Here is a 16228-nt window from a genome sequence, read left to right on the forward strand (position 1 = left end):
CTTATATTGGCTTGTGAGAATGTCATATGGTGCTGTGTCAAAAGACTTACTAAAATCAAGATATATTCACTAAGCCAGTAACCCTGCCAAAGAAGGAAATTAGGTTGGTTTGACATGATTTGTTCTTGACAAACCCATTTTGGCTATTCCTTACTACCCTATTATCCCCTACATGCTTACAACTGATTGTTTAATAATTTGTCCCAGTATCTTTCCAGGTAGAAAAGTTAGGCTAACTGGTCTATAATTCCTTGGGTCCTCTTTGTTCCCCCTTTTCAAAAGATTGGCAAACAGTAACTTTCTCCAGTCCTCTGGGACCTCACCTGCCCTTGAAGACAATTGCTTCACCTAGTTCCTTTACTACCCTACGATGAATTTCATCAGGCTCTGCCGCCTTGAATACAGTATAACTTCCACAGTTTCAGAGCTCTAGTGAACCATGAGGCACCCACAGACTTCTGTGCCCAGCATTGGACCATATACACGTACAGTAACTCATCAATTAAAATCGTCCTGGTTAACACTGTTTCGTTATTAGGTTGCTGATCTATTAGAGAACATACTCATTTAAAGTCACGCAATGTTCCATTATAAGGCTGTTTGGCTCGTCCCACTCTGCCCACCCGGCATTCCAGCCGGGGAGCAGGCAAGCCCCCGACTCCGCTCCCTGGTGGGGGGCCAGATGGGCAGAGCGGGGCAAGCCCACACACCCCGACCCCGCTATGCCCCTGTCTCAACCAAGCTTCACAATCATCATTGGTGAGTACAGTATTAAATTGTTTTTTAAAATTATTTAAAACTTATACTGGATATGTATAGAATGTCTTTTGTCAGCCAGAAAGAAGTTCCCTGGAACCTAACCCCCCTCCCCCATTTACATTAATTCTTATGGGGAAATTGGATTCACTTAACGTTGTTTCACTTAAAGTATCATTTTTCAGGAACACAACTACAACGTTAAGTGAGGCGTTACTGTATTTTTAAATTAATAATTTTAGAAGTTCATCATGCATTCCCAAATAGATGCAGAAGACAGGAAATATCTACTTTCTTAATATTTACATGTATTTTTAATTTCAAATCTTTCCTTAATTATATTTAAGAATTTCTTTGAGACTGTTAGAGTAGGAGATCTCCTGCTACTTCACCTTGTCACGTATGTGATAATATATATCCGCATGAAGAGAGTGGGAAATAGGTGTAAAAATATAACCAAATCAGATTGGCAACATCTTGCACCTACTTTGCACAGGTGTAAATGACTGCTCAAGATGCAAGGCAGGGGAGATGCAGGCCCTGATATCATATCAATTTACTAGTACATAGAGTGGTTATGCTAATGGCTGTGGTTAATGTGACAACTGCCATTTTGACTGACCCCAGGGATTGAACCAGGGACGTCCAGCTGAAAGCAGGCTCTCTGCAGCTTGAGGTAAAAAATCAGGCTTTCTAGCTAAGAGTTGTAAGAGACTCACAGCCTCTGTGGATTGAGCACAGATAGGTACATGCAGCACACACTGAACTAAGGGTTAATGTTAAGTCTCTGGGTTGACTTACTATGAACTGGATAAAAACAACAAGGAGTCTGGTGGCACCTTAAAGACTAACAGATTTATTTGGGCATAAGCTTTTGTGGGTAAAAAACCCACTTCTTCAGATGCATGAAAGCTTATGCCCAAATAAATCTGTTAGTCTTTAAGGTGCCATCGGACTCCTTGTTGTTTTTGTGCATACAGACTAACATGGCTACCCCTTGATACTTGACACCATGAATTGGATGTTTTCAAAATCCTGAGCTGACACACTAAGCAGAGTGGTTGTGAAATCAATAAAAATACTGTCTCTTCATTCCTGACATTCCTAGGTCCTTACTGCTTTGCAGCTGTATAATGCCTATGCGAAATAATTAACCTGCTAATGCTAATTGCAGTATTTGATGTTTTATTGAAATCCCTTAACTCTTTGAACTTATTTATTTTTCCACATTTTATCACTACCAAGTCACATATCTAGAAAGAAGCGAGGAAAGAATGACTTAATTAACACTAATCAGTTGATGTCTGTAAAGTGCTTTGCTTAGAGCATAATTAAGTGCTATTTATTATTGTAATATATTCTTACCCCTTTTGACCCCAGAGTCTAACCAAAATTCAGGGTGTTGTAGGTGTTCCAGTTGGGAGAAGAAATTGATGATGGAGTCTAATACCTTTGATGCAATCTTATTTATTTAGGTTTGTTCTGCACAAACTTAGGTAGAAGTCAGTCACCTTGTGTTGGCCCATTTGTCTCAGATTTGTCTCCGTGAATGTAAGCACCGTGTTGCATTGAGCCATGGCTTACCTATTTAGGTTGATACAGTGCAGGTGTAGACACTGTGTGACTTATGTCAATCATGACAGTTCACCAGCACCTGTCCCACAATGTCCCATTCCCCATGACAGTGACCACTCTGGTCACATTTTAAACTCCACTGACCAGGAGTCACAGAGACCAGAAGGCATACCCCCTCCAAAAGCCTTGCGTGTTTTTAAAATGCTGCCCCTGATTGCCGACCTTGCCAAGCACACCTAGCAGCTCACCATTGTTGTATATAACTTCCCTATGATGGGAGACACGCACCCCCTGAGTGTCTCCCGTTGGCTGCATATGGTGTTACAATCTTCCTTGGTTCTGGCACCCCTTGTAGGTTATTGCCCTCGCTCGATGGGTCTTCAGTGGCTCAGCCCTCTGTCTAAGTCACAATCAAAATTGATGAATGAATTCCTTCCAGAGTAACAAAAGTTCAAAACATGGTCTGTCCTTAGTAGGGTCTTCTACATTGTCTCTGGGTCCTTTAAATCTAGCCCCTTTCTCAGGTATTTAGTAGATTCCAAGTGGAACCATTGGTCTACCTTCATCAGGGTCTTCGGGCCCCTTTAAATCCTGCCCTTCACTTGGGCTTCCCAGCAGAGCCTTGTCACCTTCTCAGGGCTTAGGCTACTTCACTAGTGGCTAGTGGGGGGGGAAGCAGTCCCACACACTACTCCGGACCCTATACACAGCAACCCTGTACTGCTTCATTCAGTTCATGGCTGCTATTGCCTGGGCCTTTTCCCACATAGCCCAGTTCTCTTCACCATGACCTCAGGGCTAAAGCTCTCAAATCCTCTTCTTCCTCACTAAATGCCAGTGCCACCAGTGCTGGTTCTCCCATGAGCTCCAATGATCAGCAAGGAGCAACCAGCCCTGCTCCTCTGGCCCCAGCCAGGAACTGAGCTGCTAAGGCCCCATGGATCCTTTTAACTGAGCCTGCTGCACGCTCATTGGCTGCTTCCCTTCAGCCTATCTAGTCATGCCTGGAGGATCCACCTTCACTGCTCCTTTCTGGGGCAGGGTGTGATAGGACCATAAGGCCTCCAGCTAGGGACCAGATGTCTCGATTTTATAGGAACAGTCCCGATATTTGGGGCTTTTTCTTATATTGGCTCCTATTACCCCCCACCCTCTGTCCCAATTTTTCACACTTGCTATCTGATACCCTACCTCCAGCAGGGGGCCTCAAGGGTGCTGGTGTACCCTGTCACATGCCCAAATGACCTTTCTGGCTCCATGCACATGAGTAGACATGTTCCTGCCTGGAGTAAACAGGAAGTATTGGATCTCCTGGGCCTGTGGGAAGAAGAGGCTATGTAAGTACAGCTATGGACCTGCCATGGAAACATGGACATCTATGAGCAGGGGATGCAAGCAAAGGGGTCTGACAGGGATCAGCAGCAGAGCCGTGTGAAAGCAAAGGAACTTTTCCAGGGATAACACAGGGTGCTGCCCTGCAGACCTGATGCTATTACAACAAATTTCATGTCAAGATGAAGACTCCTGCTGTGAACTGCAAGAAGGAGAAATATGTGGGAGATGTGGCAGGGGACTCCAAACGTGTGATGAGCCAGGATCTGTTTGAAACTCAGCAGGCGTCTAGCTACTTCTACCAGGTAAAAGCAGATGAGCCTGCTGATGAAGGGGAAAGTGGCCCAGGTAAATATACATTTTTCCTTACAATGTTAAATCTCAGGATGACGCCATGCCCATCACCAGGTAAACAAGAAAAAGGTATTGTTTTTCATTATTTTACTTGTATGAGAAAAGGTAGAGGTACAAGAAACAGAGGTAGCATTGGCATCTGCTTTTCATTCTCCTGTAGGGTTAGGTTGGGGAGTCCATGCAGAGCACTTTGTTTATGCCCACAGAGACATCACTTTTATCCTCCTAAGATACCTTGATGAAACTTTCGTGAAGAAACTCTATCCTCTCCCCAAGGTTTCTAGAGATGGCTGCCTTATTTCTTTCTCCATGGTAGGACACTTTTCTACACCAATCTGCAATACGTTTGCAGGCTAGCAGCATATGAGCCCAGGCAGCTTTGGGACACCAATAGTTGTGTTCTCTGGGCCTCCGATAGCCTCTGAAGTGAGATATCAGCCAAAACCACCACCACCATCTGTGAAAAATAATGCCAAGATTCACTGCCATTTCCCTATACTTATACCCTGGAATAGGGACTGAAATTTTATAGCTTTGTGCAGCAGAAAATTCCCCTTCCTGCCAACCCTTGGTCAGACCATAAGCACCAGGGTTGGAACTGGAGAACTGTGCTGTATCAAGGTGCTCCAAAGCTGATGTGTCATAAGTGTATCTTATTGAAAATATGCAAGGGAAGGGAGCTTTGAAGCTTATATTTCTGTTTTCGCATCTGTCTGCTTTTAGCAGCAGCTTCTGCCATTGTGGCCTTGAGGTGTGCCCCCTCCACATGCTGGACCCTGGTGAGGAGGAAAAAGAGTAGGACTAAGGAGGAAAGGAGAACTAGTTCTGCGAGATCCTGTAATCCAGTGCTGCATTGAATCACAAACAAAAAGCTTGTTGAGCCAACAATACTGACTGCATGGCAAAAGACAGGCTGCTGCTTCCCACACCTCCCATTGGCCAGGAATGGGGAATTGCGGCCACTGGGAGCTGCAGGGTGCTATGCCTGTGGATGGTCAACGTCTGCAAAATGTCTTGTGGCCCGCTATCAGATTACCCTGATGGGCCACAGGATTCCCGCCACTGCTCTTGCCGCTATCTTGAATGAAGGGTGGCAATTAAACTCATAACAATGTTAATGATAGGGCAAATAATGTGGTCTTTACTTGAGTAAAATTCCCTCTGAGGAATTTACTGTATGTTTTTAAGTGATCTGGATGGTCAAAGAGTCTTTTAATGAGCACAATTATCTCTCAGCATATATACCTGTAAGGAATAAATCCTTCTCACCTATCAGATCAATATGCTACTAAATAAAATCTTATGCAGAGCTGGGATGTGTGCCTTGATTAACACATATGGATCCTGTTGTGTATTACTGCTTCTGTAAAGGCATTCAAGCAGTGAGACCTAAAGGAGTTGCAGTAGAATTCTAGGTGTGTTAATTGTAAGTCAAGAGGTTTATTTAGACTAAGACTTGATACTGTGGCTTTGTCTACACTGGCAAGTTTCTGCACAGCAAAGCAGCTTTCTGCGTTGTAATTCCCAAGGACTACACACTGCCAAGTCACTTAGTGTGCAGAAACTGCACAGTTGCAGCACTGTAAAAAAAAAACCAATGAGAGGTGTAGAGCTTTCTGCACTGGGGTACAGCGCTGTGGTGCCCGTATAGACACCTTGGTCAATTACAGCACTATGATTAGCCTCCGGGAGGTGTCCCACAATGCCTATTCTCGCCTCTCTGGTCATTGGCTTGAACTCTACTGCCCAGCCCTCAGGTGACCAACCGTCATAGTCATCCCCACCCCTTACATTCCTTGGGAATTTTGAAAGTCCCCTTCCTGTTTTCTCGGTGACGCATGCAGTGGTCTCAGTGCATCTTTCCAGGTGGCCATGCCGGCTCCACGCACCAGGCAATCCCCCTCTCAGAGCAATGATGAGCTGCTGGACCTCATCAGCATTTGGGGAGAGGAGGCCATCCAGTCCCAGCTGTGCTCCAGCCATAGGAATTATGATATCTACGGACAGATTTCACGATGCATGACAGAAAGGGGTCATGGCCAGGACACACTGCAGTGTAGGGTAAAAGTGAAGGAGCTGCGGGACACCTACCACAAGACATGGGAGGCAAACTGCCACTTTGTTGCTGCGCCCACAAGCTGCCTGTTCTACAAAGAGCTGGACACGATACTTGGTGGCAACCCCACCTCCACTGCAAAGTCCACTGTGGATACTTCAGTGGCTCACATGCCAGTCGAGAGTGGACTGAGCCAGGAGGAGGAAATCTTGGATGAAGATGTGGAAGGGGAGGGGGACCCAGAGGCAGATTATGACTCGGAGGTCAGAGATGCATGCAGCCAGGAGCTCTTCTCTACCCTGGAGGAGGCTAGCCAGTCACAGCTGTCGGATCTTGGCGAAGCGCAAACAGGAGACCAGGCCTCTGGTAAGTGGCTTTGATTTTGGGAATCACTGAAGCAAGCTGTTAGGGGCAGGAAGGTTGCAGAAAGCAGGCTTGTGTCTGTATGATGAACGTACCAGCACATGCCTAGCCTGAGCGGTGGAACAGGGTGGTGATTGACTCCCTCCCCTCACGAGAATCTGCCTCAGATCTCCAGGAAATTCTCATGGAGATACTGGGAAATCTGCTGCCGTATGTTCTTTGGCAGAGCTGCTTTGTTTCTTGCCCCATTAAGGATAACTTTCCCACACCACTCTACCATCACTGGCGTGGGGCGGGGGGAGAACCACTGCTGCACACAGGTGAGCCACATAAGGGCCAGGGCAGAAGCTGCAGTCTTGGAGAAGACTCTCCCTTGATTCCCTGCTCACCCTCAGCAGCGAGATATCTTCCATAATGAACACAACCTGTGGAAAATGTGGGGACAGGAATTAGTATAAGGCCCTCCTACAGTGCTGGATCTCCCCAAGAGCCATGTGCCCAGTGTACAGTACGGTCCTGGAACACTGATTTGCTCTGCTCCTGCAGTTACTCACCAAGGTGGGGGGTCTTGTGGCTCATGTGTGTTTGCCTGGGGTCAGCCAGTTAGTGATAGGTAGTGAATAGTGGCTGTGTTTTAAATCACTGAATCAGTGGTCTGTATGTTGCAAACAATACCGCTTCTGTAAAATGTTTCATTTTGGCTTCACACATATGACCTTGGGAGCCTCTCTCTTTGTTATCACCAGCTGAACGGCTGCGCAGATTTAGAAAGCGCCCATGAAGAACTAAAGAGGACTTTCTGCATGAGGTCATGATGCACCCCGCGGCCGAATGAAGCCACAGAGTGGCTCTTAAATGTTATGGAGTGCCAAGCGGACATGCTCCCGGCACTACTAGCACTGCAAACCATGCCCATCCTCCCCTGCAGCAGCTGTTGCAAACTCTTTCCCATGCGCCCACCCCCGGACACCACCAACACACTCTTATCAACCTCCTGGCTCCAGTCTGTACCCACAGCATTCCACTCCTCCCCCATCACAGTCCAGCACTGCAGACTCCCAGTGCTCACTGCACTCAACACCCATCCCTCTGCAGTTTAACCCTGCTGAAGCATAGAACCCAATGCACTGTAATCCAAAGGAGAAGGTTGGATATGATACCTGGACATATACAAATCTTAACCATCCCAGCACCCCACCTTCTCCTGGGACCTTCCCTTCTCCCATCCCCCTCAGTGCTGATGTGGTTTTTTTTGTTTGTTTCTCTCCTCCAGTTGTTTTTTAATAAAACAGTTGTGTTGCTTTGAAAGCAATCTTTATTCTATTAATTGAAAGCAAACGGAGCCCTGCAAAGCAACAGGTTTCTTAAACCTTCACAGTGCATCATCTGCACCAATCACAATCACCTCCCAGCATTACAAACACTGCATTCCTGCATAGCAACAAATATTAGTGGCTTTCAGCTTCAAACTGCTGCCTCAAAGCATCCCTGATCCTTATGGCCCTGTGCTGCACTCCTCTAACAGCCCCAGTCTCTGGCTGTTCAAATTCAGCCTCCAGGTACTGAGCCTCAGCGGTCCAGCCCTGAGTGACGCTTTCACCCTTCCCTTCACAAATATTATGGAGTGTACAGCACGTGGCTATAAGTATAGGAATATTGTCATCGGCCAGGTTCAGCCTCCCATATAGGCAGCACCAGCGGGCCTTTAAATGGCCAAAAGCACACTCAACAGTCGTTCTGCACTTGCTCAGCCTGTTGTTGAACCGCTCCTTGCTGCTGTCAAGTTGCCACGTGTATGAGTTCAGAAGCCACGGCATTAAGGGATAGGCAGGGTCTCCCAGGATCACAATGGGCATTTCAACTTCTCCTACAGTGATCTTCTGGTCCAGGAAGAAAGTCCCTGCTTGCAGCTTCTTGAACAGGGCAGTGTTCTGAAAGATGCGTGTGTCATGCACCTTTCCAGACCAGCCTGCGTTAATGTCTGTGAAATGCCCATGGTGATCCACAAGCGCCTGGAGAACCATTGAGAAATACCTCTTGGGATTAATGTACTTGGTGGCTATGTGGTCTGGTGCCAGAATTGAAATATGCGTGCCATCTATCGCCCCTCCACAGTTAGGGAAGCCCATTTGTGCAAAGCCATCCACAATGTCATGCACGTTGCCCAGAGTCATGGTCTTTTGGAATAGAATGTGATTAATGGCCCTGCACACTTCTGACAACAGGAGTCCAAAGGTTGACTTTCCCCCTGACCGATCTGTAGCAGTCTGGAGTAGCAAGCCTCCACAATGCAATCACCACACACTTCTCCAACAGCAGGGCAGCTCTCATTCTTGTGTCCTTGTGCTGTAGGGCTAGAGCGAGCTCATCACACCGACCCATGAATGCATCCGACGAAGTGGGCATTCACCCACGAAAGCTCATGCTGCAAAACGTCTGTTAGTCTATAAGGTGCCACAGGATTCTTTGCTGCTTTTACAGAACCAGACTAACACGGCTACCTCTCTGATACTAGACCCATGAATGTGGCTTTCCTCATCTGAGAGTTCTGCAGCCACTGCTCATCATCCCAGATGTGATCCCACCACTCAGTGCTTGTTTCCTGAGCCCAAAAGCGGTGTTCCATTGTGGTCAGAACCTCTGTGAATGCCACAAGCAATCTCATGTCGTAGTTACTACACGTGGTGAGATCTATGTCACACTCCTCTTACCTTTGCAGTTTAAGGAATAACTCCATGGCCACTCATGATGTGTTGGTCAGAGCGAGCAGCATACTGGTCAATGATGTGGGATACATTCCTGCAGCCAGAAGAGGCAGAGCACACAGTACACAAACTGTTGAAAGAGGGCGTCAAATGCGACGGAAACACAGGGATTGGTGGGATGTGAAGCAACGCATCACGGGGCATTGGGACAGGACCCAGGATGCCCCGCAACCCCATCTGTCTTCCCACAACTCTTAATGGCAGAAGAGGAGGAGAGGCTCTGTGGGATAGCTGCCCAGAGTGCACCGCTCTGCATACTGCTGCAAGTGCTGCAAATTTGAACACGCTATTATGCAGGCAGGGAAACAACAGCGGTTTCCCTTCAGCGCTCTCTGAGCAGCGCTGTAACTGCCGACACTGTAACTCTGTCAGTGTAGTCCCTAACACTGGCATTTCATCTAGTGGTTTCCTTGACTTTATAAGCATTTCTCAGACTGCCTTGGTTAATCCACTAAGTTTTATAGAGTTGAATTGCCAAAAGGAATTAAAAAAGAAGCTGAGCATGGACCTGATCATTATCAAGGATCCAATAATTTCAAGTCTTAAAGATAAAGAGTTTAATATGCTAACAGCAAGACAGACACTGAAGTTCATACTGCAAATACCTGGCATATTTTTTATCAGTTTGTCAGATATCAATGTTTGTTTTTAAACATTTATTTTGAATGTTATTTTTTGACATTTTTCCAGTTGCACAACGTTTTGGGCTTTAAGCATTTTTTAAAATTTTCATTAATTAAAATGTTCACCATTGCAGCAAAATTTGGGGTGGGGGAGTGTCAGGCAATGAGAAGAGAAGGAATCAGATAATTATTTAATGACAGGTTTGAAAAGAGAAAGCTTCATAACTTTTAAAACACAAATTGAAAACATCACATGTCAAAATACACAAAGTAAATAGGCTTAAATCAAACTCTATTAAGTTCTCAAGCAGTATTTTTCATAGTATGCCTCTTTGCATTTTTCAATCATCACCAATGGAAATATTTTGTATGGGTTTGTGTATGTCTGGTAAAAATTAAGATTTACTCATAAAAATCTAATCCTTCAAAGCCTATGTATATGCAAAGTTTTCAATTTGTCCCTTTTAAATGAAATGGTTTTCTCTCCAATTAAACTGACAATATGCTGTATTTATGGTGCAAATACATAGCCTGAGTCCTTCATAGTAATTTTAAAACATTCCAGGGTCTAGAGTTCCAAGGAATCTGTGTCCTAAACAAAGACTAGAGGGTCTCTATGTATCACCAGCTTTCATACCCCACATCTTGAAGCGGGGTATGATGGCCACCACCACGTAGGCTAGTAAAAATGAATAATTATTAATTATTATTATTATAGTAGCACCTAGAGACCTTAACTGAGATCAAAGCCACATTGTTCTAGTTGCTGTATAGACACAGCACACTGTCACAGTTCAGGGCAACTGCCCCTGTATTTCCCCCTTGTGGTCCCTCGCAGGCACCCTCTCTAGGCTCCCAGCTCCTCAGCTGTCACCTTTCTTGAATGGAGACCCGGATCTCCCTCTCTCCTGACAGAGGTTTTTCCAGGCTGCACAGTTCCCTGTCTTCACTGAGTTCCCTAGCAAGCCAGACCGCCTAAATTGGTCAATGTCTGCACTTTTGCCTTCCCTCTGGAGACTATAACCAGCATCACTGTCCATTTCCCTCGCTCCTGGCAGGCCATACTCACCATGGCTGGTGCCGAGAGTGGCACTGTGCACAAGCACTCCAGAGCAGAACTGTCAATAAGAATGTCTTTAAAACTCTAGCGGAGCAAGGGAAAAGAGTTCTGAATCTTAGCTTTTGCTTACCATTTTGACAATACTGACAATGGTACCTTTGTGTGTTTTATCTGCAGTTGCTACTGTTGCAGACCTGAAGGTTTACCCCTCCACACCTGCAGAAGGGAGGGTTGGCAGAAGCTTCCTAAAAGTGAAGGGGCCACTGGTGCCTGGACCGTTACCCTGTCCCCCTGCACTGCCTCTTCCCCCCCAAGATCCCACCTCCCGCTTACTCTTCTCTGCCCCCTCTACTCTTTGCTCACCCTTACTGCCAGTACAAAGTTTGTGTGTGTGTGGGGGGGGGGCGCGGGGAGGTGGCCCCGGGTTCCCCATGTTCTGGCACCTCTGGCAAAAGGCCTAAGCCAGATAGGGAAGAGAAAGAAAAGGACTTGGGATGACATGTTCAATGAATTCTGCAAGCCAGTGCTGCATCAGACCACAAGCAAAGGGCCTGGAGGATAGAGAAGAAAGGAGCAGACTTGAGAGAGGTCTCTGAGTCCCAGCAGGAAAATGAGAGGGAGATGCACCAGACAATAATGGGACTTCTTGGGCAGCAAACAGATGCTGCAGACTCTTGTGGACCTACAGATTCAAGAATCTTGGGCTCGCCTCCCTTTGAAGTCCATGGAGAACTCCATTACAGCACCTCTCCATCCCCCCCTCAACATTTCAGGTGTCAGAGGCCACATCACTACCCCTACCACTCCGCCCCAGGGAACATTAAGGACAAACACAACTTCGCATACACTGACCTGTGAAACCCACGATGGCTGTATATATAAGTAAAATGGACGTGAATGTTCTTTCCCCTCGTTGAGTTCTGTTCCATTAATTTATTAAGTTTTTAATTCATTTGCTTTTAAATTGCACCAATTTTTCTTTGCACTGGTTTTGTTCCTGGATAAAATTCTATTACTTGGAAAATAATTCATTTTTATTAGTTCACAACATATGCTACAGCGTGCCAAGCAGTTCTGAAAGCACCCACTTACTTGTTAATTCCAAGCAGGCCCCAAAATAGCAATTTGTAACCCACTCCACTCCCCTCCCCTCCGCTTTTTTTCCCTCCTCCTATGACTAGAGACGTGTTAATGGGCCACTTCACCTTCAATGGTCCCTTGAAATATGTGTTAATTACTTATGCTAAACAATCTGTTCCACCTTGTATTTAGCTATGACACTCTGTACTTTTCCCAGAACTGAAGAAGAGCTCTGTAAGCTTGTCTCTCTCACCATAAAAGATATTCTCTCACCCACCTTGTCTGTCTAATGTCCTGGGACCAACAGAGCTACAATAACACTGCATTCCCTATTTGTTGACAGTTTCTCAGAGCCCATCCCCACTAGCTAGCAAGAAGCAGGCAGATAAACCTACATTACTTGTATATCAATATAGGTTGTAACAGGATGCCCTAATAAAGTATTTATTAATAAAAAGGAATAGGTTACAGTGTTTTATGCCCATGACATCTACCTGCATGAATATTTCATGAATGCATTTTTCCAGCTATCACTGAGATTATAGGTAGTTGTTGATTAGACCTCCTGCAAATCAGTGATTATGTTTCTAAAGCAGCAAGGATACCTTATACCTGGGGTGGGCAATCACTATTTCTGATTTGTATCAACTTTCAAGAGTAATCAAGTGACAGTTACCAACTACTGTAACGGCACTGCTGACTCGGTTTCCCACTATGTATTTTAATTATGTTATGATCCCACTTGCTTCCCAGGGTGCAAAAAACCCTTTCCTGAGCTTTCAATGCTTTTTTTATGAGGTATGTTGGTTTAGTTTAAGCAATCAGACACAAATGCCTTTCACTTTCATGTACACTATAATAAAAGCCATAATGAGCATGGATTTTAAACTGCAGCCAGTAATGAGTATAGGATGCAAGTTACAGCATAAAACTTTACAGTAGTTAAGATTATTTTTACTCGGGGAATGTTTTAATTTCAGAAGTTCAAAAATACATTTAAATTGACTTTTTTGGTCTATAGATTTAACTTTAATGGAGTGCTACATTTAAAAAAAAGTGCATATAGAAGCGCTGGGCAGAAATGACATCCGAAGTTGAAAATAAAAAAGTAAATACCAATTATTTCAGTTTCATACCAGTCATAAAAATATAACACAGCAGATGCTTCCATGACATATTTTAAAAGCCGGGTGTTTATTGTGTACATATGCTCGACATCGAACATAAATTCATTTTCCTCTATTCATCTCAAATTAAGGGAAAAGTCAGGCATCAGCAACTCTACAGAGACTGACAACGACAACAAGAGATGCAAAATGTGCAGAAACAGAAAGATTTGAAACAGAAAAGCAAAAAAGTGTTAAATGTGAAAGAGACATGGCAGGTAAAAAAAACCCCAAACATAAAATAAACCAAGAAGAACATGAGACAAGGATGGAAGAAATTAATCTTAAAAAGAAAACTCTAAAATATGGCTCGCAACTCTGACATGACTGAAAGAGTGCTGCGATCTTAGGAGAGTTACCACTCAGTGAGCTACAAGCTACATTTTTTCTGCATATTTAGGAAGTAGTCACTTCTATAGAGAGATATTATTATAGTGTCTAGATATTAAGGTGATGGATACATGAAATATGTGTATGTACAGAGAAAACGTTCTGTTAAAGGAGTAAGTCATAGCTGCAGAAAGAGTACACATGCGGAGTTGCACCGTTCCAGTCTTGTTTAGCAGATAGATGCACTCATTCACCTCTGCACTAGGGAAGCTTTGCTCCCTTCCTGTAGTGCAAAGTGACCCTAAAACCACCTCGCTGGCCAGAGAAGGTTCACCACAGAATGAGCTATCCTTTGGTGGCACAGAGCTGGCATAGATGAAACTACACCAACCTTTCAGCTGGAGTATGGTGTGTCCAGTCAATCCCCAATTGCCATAAACAGCCCCCTGGGCTATTAGCAGCTAACACAAGTGTCTGGGGACTGGACCAGAGCACAGTTGCCTCAGGATCAGATAAGTCTGAACAAATAGCAGGCTAAATGAAAGAGGGCCAAGGATCAGGTGCTCAGTCCATTGACTCATTCAAATTCAGTCTCATTTGAATTCAGAGTGTAGATGGGGGATTGAGAACCAGGGTAGAAAATAAGGTTAGGTCTTTCTAGCACATTTGACCTTGGGCAGAGAAATCTGACCAATGATTCTATAATTAGTATCACACTTTTTTTTTTTTTTAGGACTGGAGCCACTGGAAAAATGGCTAGAGAGGAACATCAAAATCCTAGATATCTCAGAAGTCTCAGTAAGGAACAATCCATTTAGTAATTTTGAAAAGGGGAACTTGGCTATTGATATTTATACTTTACAATGAAAAGTGTTAACTGTATGTTAGGTAATGGGTATGTACAGAGGAAGGCAAAGAGTAAGAACATGATGGTATGGTAAGTTTTAGATGGCAAGACAAAGACTGTGTATTACAAGATGCACAGGCTCTTAATACTAAAAAAAATTGTTTTGTAATGTAAGAATGGTAATTGGTATGAAAAGACAAGGATGTGAAAGTCTGGCTCCATTGAAGCCAGGATTTCACTTGAGCTCTCAGTCCCATTCCCAATGGACAGGTATTTACATCATAAAAACCAACAGTACAGTTAATGCCCTGTTCTCACTCTCAGAGCTGTCTGGAGAATGACCACTCCAGTTCACCGCAACTTTTGAGGTTTGAAATTTGGTGTTGGTCCACATTCGAATGAAAACAAAACTTTTAAAAACATTTTCACAAAAATAGATGGGTGTCAAAATATCTGTTTTTTTCACTGAAACTTGAGCTTTTTGGTTTGGGAAAGTTTTCTGGGTCCAGGGCTCTCTCTTCACTTACAGACTCATGCTCTATAGTCTGGTGGGAAGGGCATTGGCCTGGGATGTAAGAGATACAGATTTAAGTCCCTGCTTGGCTTGATTTGGAGTCATCTGGGATGAAAAACTCTGCTCTTACTCAGACAGAGCAAGGACTTAAACATGGGTCTCCACCATCCCAGGCCATTGCCCTGCCAGGCTATTGAGTGTGGGACTCAATGGAGCACAATGACAGAATTACCTACTGCGTCTTACAAGACAGGTGGCTTGTTCTGAATTAGGTGGAGGCAGCATGGGTAAGTTTACCAACCCTCCAGGATTTCTGGGAGTCTCCAGGAATTAGAGATTAATCTTTAATTAAAGGTTGTCATCTGATGAAACCTCCAGGAATATGTCCAACCATAGTTGGCAACCCTAAGCATGAGGATGCTAGTACTGTTGCCAACAAAACTGTATCTATTCTGTAAAGAACTAAAAGGGACTTTAATCTGCACAGGATTGTCTGTCTGGCAACTTTCGCTAGCACTAAACTAAATGTAAAATCAATAAAAGGAAAAGAGACTAAATCATAACATTCCAAAAGAGATCTCAAGCAAACACCATGATACAGGAGTTGGCTACTGAATCCAATCAAATTGAGAGTTATGAATTCACATTGCAAATTTATGCTAGACTTAAGGTCTGCTTCTAACACAAATCATTTATTCCACTCCCTGGCTAAATGTTTTCAAAGTATGATTAAAGATTTTTTTCAATATGGCTTTTAACTGAGCTGACATATAACTCATTTCAGAGTGTAAAGTGTATTGATAGGCTTTCATGATAAGGCACTTTATAAATTTGCAACAGATGTAATTGTTGGCTCTCTGCATTGCTGATGCTCTGCACTCCATATATAAATGTAAACGTTTTACGTTCGTGAGCGTCAATCTAAAAATAATGTATTTCAAGACACATTAGTTTAAGAAAGTAATGGCTTATGTTCAATTTTCTTGGTTTAAAACAATTAGTTCATGAATACTTTGTGAATTCGGATAACTAATGCAAACAGGAAAAAACTTAACTTCTAGAACTGTATATGAGCTTTTTTATATTGTTGTATGGAGATAGTACTTGCTCCTTCCCTCTGACCCTGGTCTATCCACGTGACTGGTGGACAACTGAAGTTGCAATAATTAAACTGTATAAATAACAATATTCTTCTGCTATAGCTATTTATTTACTGGTTCATATAGATCTCTCTATAAAGTATATTAGATGGTGGTACCTCAATTGGTAAAATACGTCTGTTAGTTTCAGTATCATTGGACGGGGCTGGCTTAGTTAGAGTGTCAGGTCTGATATACCTAGGTTCCTGGAAAAAACGGGCTTCATTCTGCAGTGGGAAAAATGAAGACCAAGCAGTTAACTCTGCCA

General features: G+C 44.0%; 1 protein-coding gene across 1 annotated transcript; it reads left to right on the top strand.

The window, feature by feature from the left end:
- Positions 1 to 3639: 3639 nt before the first annotated feature.
- On the top strand, positions 3640 to 14327 carry LOC123363190. The gene is made up of 4 exons (XM_045004074.1): positions 3640 to 4011; positions 11062 to 11265; positions 13223 to 13348; positions 14194 to 14327. Exons 1-4 carry the CDS (start codon positions 3846 to 3848, stop codon positions 14325 to 14327), a joined length of 630 nt encoding a protein of 209 aa, XP_044860009.1. The 5' UTR covers positions 3640 to 3845.
- Positions 14328 to 16228: the final 1901 nt, after the last annotated feature.

Source organism: Mauremys mutica, chromosome 2 (genome assembly GCF_020497125.1).
Source record: "Mauremys mutica isolate MM-2020 ecotype Southern chromosome 2, ASM2049712v1, whole genome shotgun sequence".
NCBI classification, from domain to species: Eukaryota; Metazoa; Chordata; order Testudines; family Geoemydidae; genus Mauremys; species Mauremys mutica.

Coding starts and splice junctions, on each gene's coding strand:
- LOC123363190 (XM_045004074.1), top strand. CDS start 3,846: ATGAAGACTCCTGCTGTGAACTGCAAGAAGGAGAAATATGTGGGAGAT. Junction 11,266..13,222: donor ACCCTTACTGCCAGTACAAA/GTTTGTGTGTGT, acceptor TCTCAAATTAAG/GGAAAAGTCAGGCATCAGCA. Junction 13,349..14,193: donor ATGTGAAAGAGACATGGCAG/GTAAAAAAAACC, acceptor TTTTTTTTTTAG/GACTGGAGCCACTGGAAAAA.